This window comes from Mauremys reevesii, linkage group 2, assembly GCF_016161935.1.
Source record: "Mauremys reevesii isolate NIE-2019 linkage group 2, ASM1616193v1, whole genome shotgun sequence".
NCBI lineage: Eukaryota > Metazoa > Chordata > Testudines > Geoemydidae > Mauremys > Mauremys reevesii.
In genome coordinates, this window is record NC_052624.1 from 80,360,230 (window position 1) to 80,375,415 (window position 15,186).

Genomic DNA, 15,186 nt, shown 5'->3' on the forward strand with positions numbered 1-15,186 from the left:
TCTGATGGACTGGGAAATTTACAGCCCTGAGAAGCATGCTTGGGATCCTGCCTTACATATCCACACCACTAACCTGGTAGAGGAATTTCACAAGGCTCATCCAGATACACCTGAACTTGCATCAGGTCCCCAAAGAGGGACATGAAGAAGAAGTTGATATAAGAACCTACAGGACTAGAACTAGGAGGGGTGTGGGCCACTGACACCTCAACATCACCACAAGAGACTTAAGCTAGGCTCCTATGGGAGGACCCTGTGAGGCTGGGCCCAGCAGGAAGTACCACTCAGCTGGACCTAAGTGGCAGCTCCTTGCAGCCCACTGATTGGTTGGCACTGGTTCATAAGCCAGGAAGCCATGCTAGAGAGTTGTCTGAGTGCAGACTGCTTTGCTTCAGCCATGTGTGAGAAAGATCCCAGACTCTGGCTTCTGACCCTGCCTGCCTCCTGATACCTGACTATTGGTTTGTCCTCTGGCCCATCTCGGTCTCTGACCCTCTGCTGCCCAGCTTTGCCTGACTCATGCTCTGTCCGCAATCCAATTGTGACAGTATCTGGGCTAGTGAATCTGCAGGACTGGAGCTCTAATCCCTCAATTATGCAATTAACATGCACTCTCAGAATTCAGCGCTGTAAGATCTCCATTAAGTTCTAGATGGAACTGGTTGTTGAAGGTCCATTTTTAGAAAAGAAGAACTGTTCCTTCACTTTGTGTAATAATGCTTGCAAAACATCTGAGATGCAGCAGAATTCTCTTGACACAGGAAGCTCCATGTTTCCTAGTTTCTGAAGAAGTAGATAGGGTTAATCACCCTACTGGTCACAAAAACAGCGATACAGTTATCTTCCATAAGAAGCCTGGTAAATCAGTGAGTATCTTATTATCTTTTCTCTCTCTCTGTCATTTATTAAGTGAAAAGGTATAGTAAATTATTAAGAATTAACACTAATGATGGTGTAATGAAGCAAGGGATGCAGCCTTTCAGAACCATTTGAGCAGGAAACCAGATAGGAAACAAGATAGGAATTGAGCTCGTTGGGAATGCAGTGGAATGACCAAAGCCATCAGGACAAATAGAATAAGTCTTGTTGAAAACTCTCTCCAACGTTATATTAAAAACAACTCTGGATTTTGGTTTTGAAAGTGTTTCTGGAAAACTTTGATTTGAAGATGGCTTCATCTAAGAACATAAGCACATTAAACATAAAATCCTTCATATCTGATCTAGGGGGTATCAGTTTTATTGCATGCCACGAGCTGAGCTTGCAACTCATATTGCACGATGCTGAAGCTGTACCATTTAAAATCTTATCGCCACATGTAAAGAGGCTCTCTACTGCTCAGAGAGAATTAAAGTCTGCGGCAGGAGTGGTTCAGGAAAACTGCACTGGATCTGGCAGTACAAACACTTGGTGTAAGCCCTGCCTTCATATAATGTGCAATTCCATTGTAAATTAGCAGTTGTAGTTATATAGGATAGAGCAGTGGTTCTTCTTTTTGGTACTGAGACCCACCTTCCCCATTAGCAAAATAGGAAGGGCAGGGTGGTCATGACCCTCTGACATCTGGCTGTGAACCCCAGGATAGAGAATCTCTGGTATAGAGCATTATCCCGCTTTTTATATACATCATCCCACTCTGAAAGGGTTGTGACTGCAGGAGCTGTTAAATTCTCTAGAACTGTTTGAATTGCTTCAATCTGATTTTCTCTGAATCAGTCATATGGGAGAAAGTAGAGCCTAGTAATTAAAGTATGGGACTGGCCTCTGGAGTGCTAAGTCCTATTACCATCTCTGTCACAGACTTGCTTGGCGACTTTGAGGAATTAATTTCATTTCTTTGTGCCCTGGTTTCTCTTACTCACTGTGCTACAGTAGAACCTCAGAGTTACGAACACCAGAGTTACGAACTGACCTGTCAACCACACCGCTCATTTGGAACTGGAAGTACACAATCAAGCAGCAGCAGAGACAAAAAAGCAGCAAATACAGTACAGTTCTGTGTTAAACATAAACTACTAAAAAAAGGGAAAGTTTAAAGCAAAGATTTGACAAGGTAAGGAAACTGTTTCTGTGCTTGTTTCATTTACATTAAGATGGTTAAACGCAGCATTTTTCTTCTGCATAGTAAAGTTTCAAAGCTATATTAAGTCAATGTTCAGATGTAAACTTTTGAAAGAACAACCATAATATTTGTTCAGAATTACAAACAGCCTCCATTCCTGACGTGTTCATAACTCTGAGGTTCTACTGTATTGTGGAGCTTAATTCATCAATGTTTGTACAATGCTTTCACAGGCACTTCTGCTGTAGGAAAAAAGAGTATTATATATGTGCTTTCCTGAATATGTTGAGCATATAGGACACGTTGATGCCAAAACAATGCATTTTTGGAAGGTCGGTTACAGCTAGCATCTTGGCTATGTGTGGAATTAATATTGTGTGGTCTTGCTATACTGATAGTTAGTGTTCCACTTTTTTAAATGGGAAGCTACAATGTAAGGAAAAATATGATCATTTGATTGTGATCCTTTAAATCAACTATTTGTATTTAACAGCAAAAAGGCTCTGCAACTTGCAATTTTTGCAAGAATGTCATTTTGCTTTTAGTGAGGAATATAAAGCATCTGGGTCTTGGAAGTCCCCTGAGGGCAAGGCCAGGTTTCATCCAGGTAGGGCCAAACCTATCATTTTCCTGCCAAATCTTCAGGGATATAGAACCATATTGGCAAGAGGTAAGTGATTTGAGAGCCAGCTGGGTCTCAGTGTCCAGGGCTCAGCTGTCATGTATAGAAAGGAAGAGGCCAGTATTATCCAAAGGAAGACTGACCTCTAGAAAATACTGTGTTGTGCTGATTAAATTCTAGGAAGGGGAAGACTTGCCTTTGGGCTTGGCTTATACCTTAGAAACTAGAGTAGTAATTTCACCCTGCTCTGAACAGAATGTAGTTCACACTTACTCCATTCCCTTGGGTTTTATTGGCATTATACTCAACTCAAAAGCATTTCAGTCTGTAACATTATAACTTTTGAGCTCCACATCTGATTACTTGCAAAATTTCAGGGAATGTTCTAGACATCAATGGCCAGAGCCCTGTTGGTTTTGGGGAAAATCAGAAAACTGAAAGGAGGGGTCGGAATGAGGAACACATGGAACCCCTGCTGTTTAGCAGATCCACAGCTTCAAGCACTTCTGCAACTGGCTGTAGACCAAACAACTGCTTGCTTGGCACCCATTAACACTGTCTGAATAATACAACATCCCATCTCTACTTATCCTCTCACAGACAGAAAGAAGACAAATAATGGAGTGGAGGGAGAGGGAAATAGGGGAGTGCACATAGCCCCTGGTATGGGAGGGGAAGGAGTCCCATAAGCCCCTAGCATTGGATTTAAGGATGAGAATGGAGGGCAGACAGAGCCTGTAGCATGGGAGTGAAGAGGGTATTTGAAGAAGGGAAGAGTGGGGGCACAGAACCCCTGGTGGGGGAGATTGGAGGACCTTGTCTGGGGGAAAGGGGCATGGCCCACAGAACCTCTGGTGCGTGGGAAGGTGTGAATGAGAGGGAAGGGAGAAGGGAGGCACAAAGAACCTTGGTAGAGGGAAATTTGGGGAGTTGTAGGGAGTCCTGGAAATATAGGGGGATGGCCAGGGCCAGCTTAGGGGTGGGTGGGCAGGACAACCACCCTGGGCACCAACATTTGGAGGTGCCAAATGGACAAGATTTTTATGAATGCACGGGTGCCTTGTGTAGAGCCTCTCAAAACATTTATCTCCCTGAGCAACAAAACACTTAAGGTCAGTCCTGGAGATGAGAGGGTGGCACTTGGGGAATTTCAAGGTGGGAAATGGAGGGATGTGAGGAGCCCCTAGTGGGTGAACATGCTTGGCCTACACAGGATACAAAGCGTGTGACCTTCTAGTTGGTAACTCAAATAGAGCAAGAGAAGGGTGACCCTTGCTTTCTCCCCAAGGTTAGCTGGTCCTAAGGGTTTCCCTGAAGAGATTCCCAGTGTTCCTTCTGCCCAGAGAGTTACTACCTTAAATCCAGGGCAGAGATATTGAGCCATGCCTGCTGGGAGGAACCAACCAGCATCTCCTTCCAACACCTGTGAAGATGGTGGCTCAGTATTTGATTTCATTTAGATTTGGGGCTTACACAAACTCCACCCAAAAGTGCATCCGTGCAAAGATCTAGCTGCCCTTGACAGACTTAACCACAATAACAATTAAGAGTTGCTAAAGGTAAATTCTGCCCGCCCCCCAGCCCACCCCACCAGACCTCATCCAAATCACCAGTCCTGTGAACATTGCAGCTTAAATCAAAGAACACCATCACCTAGGTTGGCCTCCACTTGTTTTACTTATTTATCCATTGGCAAGGGGAAGCCTTGTGTTTGGACCCTGAAAAGGGAAGGAAAACTTGGGCGTGTGCTTTTGTTCTCTGAGCTAGCACTGCTGATGAGGGAAACGCCATCCTCTTATATGGCTTTGTTCTCTTGTAGTTTTGCAACATTCATTCTCACTCACTGCTGTGAGGAGGATTTGGAAACTTAAATTAACACAGCGTGCTCCTTGAGCAATGAGCTGTGATGCCATAACTGAGTCAGTCAGGGCTGAGACTCTCTTGCTTCAAGTATCCCAAATGCACAACTTGGGAAATATCTGCTAGTCATACAGCACCATACCATACTATACCAAACAGAACATAAGAAGGGCCATACTGGGTCAGACCAAAGGTCCATCTAGCCCGGTATCCTGTCTGCCAGGTGTCCCAGAGAGAGTGAACCTAAAAGGTAGTGATCAAGTGATCTCTCTCCTGCTATCCATCTCCACCCTCTGACAAACAGAGGCTAGAGACACCATTCCTTACCCATCCTGGCTAACAGCCATTAATGGACTTAACCTCCATGAATTTATCTAGTTCTCTTTTAAACCCTGTTATAGTCCTACCCTTCACAACCTCCTCAGGTAAGGAGTTCCACAGGTTGACTGTGTGCTTTGTGAAGAAGAACTTCCTTTTATTTGTTTTAAACCAGCTGCTCATTAATTTCATTTGGTGACCCCTAGTTCTTATATTATGGGAACAAGTAAATAACTTTTCCTTACTTACTTTCTCCTCACCACTCATGATTTTATATACCTCTATCATAGCCCCCCTTAGTGTCCTCTTTTCCAAGCTGAAAAGTCCTAGCCTCTTTAATCTCTTCTCTTGGCCTCTTAACAGATGCTAAGAGGAGACAGACAGCACGAGTGATAATTTTTCTACATTTAACAGTGTTTTACAAAAATTGAAAGAGAGAAACCATGATCTTCTTGCTGCCCACTGTTCAGCTCATCACACACAACAGCGCAAGATGTGCAGTAACCAACTCAACATTGATGTACAAAACCTAGTTTTAAAAGTTTACAGCCATTTTAACATTCACTCACTAAGAATTCATCAGCTTAAAGAGTTTTGCAAATTTGCTGGGGCAGAAAACAGTAAAATTCTATGTCATGTAGTCACACGTTGGCTGTCACTTGTATGTGCTATTAACTCAGTAGCAATATGTTGGAAAGAGCTTACAAGTCACTTTCAATCTTTGGAAACATATAAATGTCCTGGAGTAATATGGGATAGTTTTGGAATGAAATTGCTGAATTGTACTGTTTCTTCTTGAGCCGTGCTCTAAAAATATTCACAGACACTACTAAAGCTCTGGAGTCAAACTCATTCAAAGTAACTTCATTGTTCAAATTGATATCCAGTGTAGACAAGAAACTAGAATGCAGAATAAATGAAAACATTTGTGGTTATGCTGTGACTTTCAAACTAAAGACTCTCAGTGAAAGTGAATGAAGGAAGTGTGAAACAGAGGTTCTGCTTCTATTTTTTATCAGCGAGCACAAAATTATTTACAAAACAGATATAACCTCAGTGAAAACAATGTGCACAAGAAACTGTCTTATTGGCAAATCATTCCTTTGAAGAGTTTACTGAAGATTAAGTACACAAAACTGATAAAGTTTCTGACATGGATAAGTTATGTGAAGAATTTTGTACAATCTAAAGTCATTTTGTCTCCTGAGTTTCTAAATTGCACGAGTACAGAAGAGAAATACTTTGATTTTCAAGATGACAAACCCAACTGGAAGCAGAAACTTCAAGAAATTGAAAAAAAAACTAGGTTCTTATATACTTTCTATTTCATGTAGCAAAGCATATGCTGAAAGAGTATTTTTGTTAATGAATTCCACATGACAAGATGACAGATCAATTGGAAGTGGACATAGTGAAAGCCAAACTACAGAGTTGCTGAACTTTTGAAAATACTGAGTACAAGGACATTTCCAGGCCTGGAAGGGGTAAGAGCTGGTGAGAGCTCCCCTTCTCCAAGGTCTGAAGCTTTAACTAGATTGAAGTCTAAACCATCTAGTCACCCACCATGTCCACAGACAAGCCAGAAACTGCAACAATACCCAGCAAAACTGGCCTGTATGTGTGGAAGGTGTGTGGGAAGATGAACAACAATGATGTAATTCACACTTTACCCCCCAGCAAAAAGCACCCTGCAGGCTTCCCCATCAATAGCTCTGCAGTTTCAGCAGGTGGGTGGAGAGCAGGAGGAGAAGAAGCCAGGAAAATAGTTGTCCTTTATAGAACCATCCTTCCAAAAGCCTGTGGGAACTTACTGTGCAAGAATATGGGTTTCTTTGGGGATGATTCTGCAGGCATCATTTCCTAAAGATGCCTAAAATATGCATCCCTGGGTTATTGTTAAGTGACAAGCACACAAGCTGAATGCTCCTCTTCTCTGAATGCACACAAGCAGAAATAATTATTAGGCTCAAGTTCTTAAAAAATACATGCAAATAGTGATTTCCTTTGCAATTTGTATAGAATTTCCTACTCCTTGGAATCTTTCTTAACTAAGAATGTCTGTGTGGATGAGAGGAATGAATTTTCTGCAGGTATTTTAGAGAACATATTTCTAATTTTGTACTGATTGCAAAAAGTTGATACTTTATTGCAATGGTTTTCAACCTTTTTTCATTTGCGGACCCCTAAGAATTTCAAATGGAGGAAAATCTTAGACATAGTCTGCGGACCACAGGTTGAAAACCACTGCTTTATTGCATGCATTTGTCTACTCACCCACATTTGATTTGCACATAAGATAGAAGCAGTTGTGGTTTAGCCTTGGAGACAGTGATTGAGAGAAAGGGGCAACAAAAATTATCAGGGGTATGGAACAGCTTCCGTATGAGGAGAGATTGATAAGACTGGGACTCTTCAGCTTGTAAAAAAGATTGAGGTCTATAAAATCATGACTGGTGTGGAGAAATTAAATAAGGAAGTGTTATTTACTCCTTCTCATAACACAAGAACCAGGGGTTACCAAATGAAATGAATAGGCAGCAGGTTAAAAACAAACAAAAGGAAGTATTTCTTCACACAACACACAGTCAACCTTTGGAACTCTTTGCCAGAGGATGTTGAGAAGGCCAAGACTATAACAGGGTTCAAAAAAGAACTAGATAAATTCATAGAGGATAGGTCCATCAATGGCTATTAGCCAGGATTGGCAGGGATGGTGTCCTTAGTGTCTGTTTGCCAGAAGCCGGGAATGAGCAACATGGAATGGGTCACGTGATGATTATCTGTTCTGTTCATTCCCCCTGGGACACCTGGCATTGGCCAATGTCAGAAGACAGGATATTGGGCTAGATGGACCTTTGGTCTGACCTAGTAGGGCCATTCTTATGTTCTTATGAGAAGGATCTTGATACTAGAGCTCTGCTTTTGTGAAAATCTCCTCAGAAAACTTACCATCTGAATCTCCACCATATGAAGGTTACATGATCCAGAGAAGGGGAACTGTCACCCACATGTTCTCACAACAGAGCTATCTCTAAACACAAAACAGGCTGAGAGACATCCCTCAGAGATGGACATTATCATCCCTACTAAACAGGGTCTTCACATAGTGAAATTTTCCAGACAGATACTAAGATTGGTGTTAGGGGATGAAACTTTCTCCCAAGTACTTGATTTTCCTCCCTTCTCCTTTACTTCTTAATGGTTTCTTTCTTTTCATGGCAGGCAGGCTCTGGTTATCCTATATGCCTCAGTAGAGTCTCTTCTGTAGACAACTCTGACAGACTTTAAAGTGAGAGCGACTGTACACAAAGTATAATAAAATGCTGAGGCAGACAAAATTGGATTTTGAATTAGGCAACACTCCTACTAAATTTTGATACAAGGTGGATGAGGTAATATATTTTATTGTACCAACTTCTATCTGTCACTCTAATATCCCTGACCGACTTGGCTACATGAACACCACATAGAACAAATTTTGACACCAGCAGCCTAAAAGCAGAATGTTTCAGTTTTTGTTGGCTTGTTTGGTGTTAGATTTTTTGCTACGTGGGATATTACAGTAGTTCATAAGAGAAAAGCTACATGAGACTGCCATCTATCAGCCTCTTCACATATTGAGAAGAAGAGAGCCTGATTCTGCTGCAATTGTGGGAAAACAGGTGGCTATGGTAGAGTTTAACACAAAAAGCTACAAGAGAAGTAGCCGCTCTTCGTTTGGTGGAAGTATATAGTTCACGGAAGTTAATGCACAGGCTTCATTAGGCTTCAGCTTCAGAACGTTAAGTTTCTTAATGTGCCATTCAGTGCTCTGAATCACCCAATCCTGCATTTCTACCTGGAAGCAGTAGAAGTCCCTCAGCTAAGGTGGGGTCTCAAAACTTATTCCCACCTGTTATCTCAGTCTGGTGAATGTTTGGAGATTCATCCAACTCTTTCAAACTTGAATGCAGATTGAGGAAAGAGACATTCAAGGTGATTGTCCCACATCCTCATTATCACTGCAGCTGGTTGGGGGGGAACCCAAAGGGATGAAGGAATTATTATTTTTTTTAAATAAGAAAATGTTTGGGGGGTAGGGACAACCCTCAAAATTTACCCTTTTCCCTTGCCAGCAAATTCAGGTATAGGGGACCCTGGTAACTCCTACTAGCAAACTCAGGCACAGGACACCCTCAAAACTCATCCTATTAGCAAATGTAGCCATAAAGGGCCCTCAAAAATCACTCAGCTGTGAGCACAATTATGGAGCCCCTGGAAACTCATCTGATCAGCATGCTCAGAAACTAAGACTCATGAAAACTCAGATCTCTTATTCTTGAATGGTAGGGTAGCTCTGCATGAAGAAGCCTGAATGGGTCCATTGGACTTACACACAGAATGATCCTGGATTTCACATTACGAACATCAATTGTAAAGCATCATGAGAATGGGAACTACTGGAGCTTCTGAAATGAAATTACACATTCAGAACAAAAGCATGGTCTCAATGTTCTTCTGATTATATCTTACAGACAGTTCTTCCAGAGAGTTCTTATGGGATTCTTGACAAGTCACGTAAGTCAGACTTTTCACAAGAGGTCACTAATTGTGTGTTCTTTTTTTTCTGGGTACCCAGCTTGAAACCCCAGGATCTGATTTGCAGAAGTGCTGAGCACACACAACTGCAACTGAAGTCAATGGGAGCGGTACTTTGAAGTGTTACATAATGCTAAATGATCTGAAAAGTCAGCCCTAAAGATCTCAAATTCGGCACACAAAATTAGTGGACATTATTTATCTTAATCTTTCTGTGTCTCAGTTCCTCATTTGTAAAATGAGGATAATATCCTTTACCTCAAAGGAATGTTTTGAAGATAAACTTATTAATGTTTGCGGGGCACTCAGATGGTCTAGTGGTGAGCACCATAAAAAGTCTTAGGCAATTATTAATTATGTATTCAGTGCAGGGCTTGGACGGTGCACAATAAATAAATCATGGGGCCATGTATTAAATGATAAGTATAGTATAGTTTCTTAAGTAAGCATTTATCTTTATTTTTCTTGCAACTATTTTATGCCTTATTATTTGTACTCACTTAAAATCTCTCTTTGTAGTTAATAAATTAGTTTTACTGTTTTATCTAATCCAGTGTGTTTAAATTGAAGTGTCTGAATAACTATTTAAAGTAATAAATTGGGATATTTTTCTCTTAGAGGAATAATTGACTTAATATAGTTGTACTATCCAGGAGGACAACGGGCAATACAGGACATACATTTCTGGGGGCAAATCTGGGACTGGGAGTATGTTGGGGTCAGCCTGGGGTAATCTTTAAAGCTGGTAAGAGCCAAGGTGTGGCTGACTGGCTGCAACAGAAACAGACATACCTGTGTGTGATTTACATGCTGGTGGCTGTTTGTGAGCAGTCCCGTTCAGTGGCTACAGTAGCAAGGTATTGAAAAGGGTACCCCAGGTTACAGGCAAGAGTGACAGCTACTCATTAGTCTGGACTGTGCCCCAGTATGTCACAGACCTACCTTAAGGGCTCTGAGTTCTATGAGCCACTTTGTGGCTGAGTGCGTTAACTAAGAGGCAACCTTCATGCTGACATTTCCTGACTTTACAGTGCAAGACTTTGCAGCCTTAATGTTCTTTTAATGTGGTATTTATTTGTACGTAATATACTTCTGGTTAAACAAGCCAAGCAAACCAGAGGCTGTACAATGTTTAACCACCAGCAAGAGAGGGACATGAATTAAGCACTGAATGAAGAGTTCCTTTTGATGAACGCAGATGTGCCACAACATCACTGGGGAACTGTGCAGCAAAGCACCTCCCGAAAGATTGTACAGCCACAAAGCTGAATCCCAACCTAGCAGGGAAAACACAACAAAAGATGCGTGCAGTATTAACTATCACCACAGAGAGTTTTGTGTGCTTTGCTCCTCCACTGAAACTGTCATTGCAGATGAGGTGGCAAACATCACACCCAAAACTTCTGTCCTTTTTCAAATATAGTACAGTCACTCAAAACGCTACAAGGCAAGAATGTTTGTAGCCTTTGCTCAGCCATGAAAGGTGCCTCAGTATTTACAACCTTTTAATTTGTTTTCTGTAAACATTTGTATGAGTTGTTTGGTTTGCAAGAATGGTCGCAGAAACTGGTGTAGATGCATCCACACCACAGTACACACTGGAAAGGACTTAGTCAAACCCTCCTGTTTATAAAAGTTGTAGTCATCTGAGCAAGGAGAGGAAACAATATCATGTGACTTATGTGACCAATTGCACAGTACAAATCCTTTATTATAAATAATGAATATTCAAAGCTATACTCATAGTGAATAATTCATGAAAAATCTATAGGTTAAAATATTTTATATAAAACCTTTGAATATTTTTCAATAACGAACATATTTAAATATCAGAGGGGTAGCCGTGTTAGTATAGATCTGTAAAAGCAGCAAAGAATCCTGTGGCACCTTATAGACTAACAGACGTTTTTGCAGCATGAGCTTTCGTGGGTGAATACCCACTTCGTCGGATGCAAGTCATATTTAAATAGCAAAACGTGTTCACTAATAATTTGCAAACAGCTGCTGACAGTTTTCCTAGCCCCGGTGTTACTGATGGAAAAGATCTATTAAATCATTAACTCCAACCAACTTTCATACCCCAGAGAGTAGGCATTTCTGATATTGAAGAAATAACTAGTTAGCATTCAGACAAAAGGCCGTTGCAATAAGAGGAAATAAAATCTTGAATCAGGTGGCTCATTATAATCTAGTATTAAATGTCAGCAGAATCCAGTAATTAGAACAAGATAACCAATCCTAACTATGGATACATTCAAAATGGACATTGTAAGAGTATTTTTTTAAACAAAAGATTTAAAATACAAGAATATGGCTCAGAATATATGATGGTTTCTAAATAATTAGATGTCATTCAGGGAGGAGTTTGAATATCAATTTATATATTGTGAATTCTCTTGCAGGTTAGCAGCTGAGCACAACATGGTGAATATTCCTTGGATGCTAGAGAACAGTGATAGGTTTTCATTAGAAGTCTACATATAAACATTTTTCATTGTTTGGATTTGATCAGAACTGCAAGAGAGGTGAAACTTGCCATTTCATCCCACAACATAGGTTCTGGTTGTCTAATCTCTTCTTCCACATTTTCCCAGTTAACAGGTAAATCAGCTATTTGTTGTATACAAGGAGATTATCACAAACACAAAAACAAAAAGGGAATCTGATTCTTATTTACAGAAAGGCCACTTGACATTGCTCTGACAATGTGTATATATATATATATACACTCACTTTCTTCAAGGCTCCTTTGCATGACTACAGCAGTTTAAAGTCACCTGGATGTAAATGAAAATAAGGCCTAAAGATAAAGTGGAACAATTTTCTTAACTAACGGCCTTATTCTCATTTACACAAGGGCCCCTTTAATCCACTTTGGTACTATAATATTAGGTATAAATTTACATTGATATTAAGGTCACTTTATATTGCATAGTGGGATAAGTGGACCCTAGTGCCAGGCCCTTATTTTTTCCTGAACCAATGGAAACCAAATACGGAAGTACAGGGAAGTCCTTTTACACGAGAAATTTAAGAACTTGTTGATAGAATAAGCATTAGAGGTAGACAAATAATTTTCAACAAATAATATTTTGCAAATTTTTGCCTGTGGAATGCTACTTAGAAGTTTTGCGCCCAGAGCCTACCAATGCGCACACACTCATGGCTTATTGCTTTGATGTGGGCTAGTGACATCTGAATTTGGTTCAGAAAGCTGAAAAAGATGAACTGTTTTCCCTTCTTTTCTGCTGCTCTCTTTTTTGGTTCATTCTAACACTTCTGAAAACCACTTACTACACCTTCCTAGCGTCCCAGCTTGGAACTATTAGTCAGTTGGCAATTAGTTTTCACCATGTTATGATGCCACATGGTCTACTGAAGACAAACACTTCTCATACATAGTACAAGTGGGAAACAATATTTAGCAAGTTCAAACAGCAAGTTAATTCTAAATTCTTTGTTAACGTGATCTGCAATTTTGTTTTTACATCTTAACATCAGCAGTTGTTATCCTGCTTACAGCAAAGGGTATTCTAAAGTGAAAATCAACACGCACAGTACATTTTAATGGCTTGTACGAACATATGATTATACAATATAATGTATTTCATTCCTGTGTTTCACTGTGATACTATACAGTACCCTGTAAATAATCATCCATATCTTCATTCTTAGGCCAGTGCAAAATGAACACTTCTACCGGTGAACCGGAGATGGAGATACAGACAACAACGTATTATTATGATCAGGATGGTGCAGCACCATGTTCAAATGATGTCAAACATTTTGCATCCCACTTTTTGCCACCGCTTTATTCCTTGGTGCTGATATTTGGCCTGGTGGGCAATGTGCTCGTTGTGCTGATCCTGATAAAATACAAGAAGCTGAGAAGCATGACTGACATCTATCTGCTGAATCTGGCAATTTCCGATTTGCTTTTTATTCTTTCCCTGCCATTTTGGGCTTACTACGCAGCACGTGAGTGGGATTTTGGAAATGCAATGTGTAAAATTCTTTCAGGGGTCTATTTTGCTGGCTTCTACAGTGGAATGTTTTTCATAATACTTTTGACAATAGATAGATATCTGGCCATTGTCCATGCAGTGTTTGCTTTAAAAGCTAGGACGGTTACCTATGGCATCCTCACAAGTGTTGTCATTTGGGGTATAGCAATATTAGCCTCTCTTCCAGGGTTTATATTTCATAGTGTTCAAAAGGAAGGTGCTCACTGGACTTGCAGCTCTCATTATCCATCAAATTATGAAAAAGAATGGAGGCAATTCCTGATTTTAAAGATGAACATCCTGGGACTTGTCATTCCATTTGTCATTATGATCTTCTGCTACATAGAGATTATAAAAATATTACTGAGACGTAGGAATGAGAAAAAACATAAGGCAGTCAGGCTTATTTTTATTGTAATGATTGTTTATTTTATCTTCTGGACACCATACAACATTGTTGTTCTCATGTACACTTTTCAAGATTCATTTTCCCTAAACAACTGTGAGAGCAGCAGGCAGCTGGAGCTAGCAATCCAAGTGACAGAAGCGATTGCAATGTTCCACTGTTGTATCAACCCCGTGATCTATGCCTTTGCTGGTGAAAAGTTTAGGAAATATCTTTATACCTTTTTCCAAAAAGACATTGCAATCTACCTCTGCAAACACTGTCCAGCTCTTCATGGTGATAAATTAGAACGGTTTAGCTCCACATACACCCCTTCCACTGCAGAGCATGATATCTCCATTGGTTTGTAAAGTGCATTAGAAATGTATCCAGTAAAAGTTTCATCCTCCTTTTAACTTAAAATGTTGTGGAATTAATCAATTTTTTATGGTCATTGTCCTTAATTTTTTTGTGGCATTGCAATATTTCTCATTCTCTATGCAGTGAATGCTACCAACTCCACAGGAAACCTAAATACTGCTGTTTGATAAGCATCCACTTCAAACATGGAATCCAATGCAGTAAGACTTTGTTCTCTGGATGTTGGTCAATGAACAAAGTGTCAATGTGATTTCCTCAGGAAATATAATTCAAAAGATGGTGTGAAGAGGGCAGAGAACGAGGTATGTCCTCTCTCAAGAACCAGTTACCTACATGAAAAGACCACAAGAAAAACTCTGGGAGGAAGGCAGCTGTCGGAGAGTGTATTGGTCATTTATATGGAGCTTGATGTGCCTTGTTTTACTTCAACATTTTTCATTAATGGGCATTTATGACAAAAACAGCTTTGCAACAAAATAAGAATAAAAGGATCTAAAATTATCATGAATTTTAAAAATTAGTGGTTTTTTTCATAATATAATCAACTACTATATGGTAGGGGGAGGTTTATTTACAGCTATGCTGCTACCTTATTTTTCCTATAGGGCACGAAGACCTCTTAAATCACCATGAAAAAGAGGTTTTGGATAAACAGGGGAATAAACGTTTGTGCACATTTCTGTTGAGGGATATGACTGATCTTCTGTTAACCAGAATTGCAGCAAACAGGCCTATGCTATTAACCAGTGACTATCTCTTTAAAATAATCCTTTCCCCTTGACTATTGCATTACATTACCTTCTTTAGAATTCAGTTTTACACATGTAACTTAAACATTCAATTACTTATATCTTTAAGAGCTAACTTTCTTTAAAGGGGCTGTGACAGAGTGTGAGTAATCTTAGGCTGACTCACCACTTAGTAAGCTTCCCTACATGGGGCAAATTAGGGAAATAATTAGCTAAGACTAAATGAT

At 40.1% G+C, this 15,186-nt stretch overlaps 1 protein-coding gene across 6 annotated transcripts; it reads left to right on the forward strand.

The window, feature by feature from the left end:
• Positions 1-388: 388 nt before the first annotated feature.
• On the forward strand, positions 389-14,697 carry LOC120398704 (C-C chemokine receptor type 5-like). Of its 6 annotated transcripts, XM_039526268.1 has the most exons (4): positions 2,019-2,053; positions 9,377-9,419; positions 11,843-12,041; positions 13,116-14,697. In XM_039526268.1, the coding sequence occupies exon 4, from the start codon at positions 13,127-13,129 to the stop codon at positions 14,198-14,200; it is 1,074 nt and encodes a 357-aa protein (XP_039382202.1). In that variant the 5' UTR covers positions 2,019-2,053; positions 9,377-9,419; positions 11,843-12,041; positions 13,116-13,126; the 3' UTR covers positions 14,201-14,697. The 6 variants fall into 6 exon arrangements, with proteins under 6 accessions (XP_039382200.1, XP_039382206.1, XP_039382203.1 ...); XM_039526266.1 differs by lacking the exons at positions 2,019-2,053; positions 9,377-9,419 and adding an exon at positions 389-866; XM_039526272.1 differs by lacking the exons at positions 2,019-2,053; positions 9,377-9,419 and adding an exon at positions 389-866 and having other exon boundaries at positions 11,843-11,864.
• The last annotated feature ends 489 nt before the right edge of the window (positions 14,698-15,186 follow it).

Bases quoted from the DNA above. Each gene is read 5' to 3' on its own strand.
- LOC120398704 (XM_039526266.1), top strand. From the start codon at position 13,127: ATGAACACTTCTACCGGTGAACCGGAGATGGAGATACAGACAACAACG.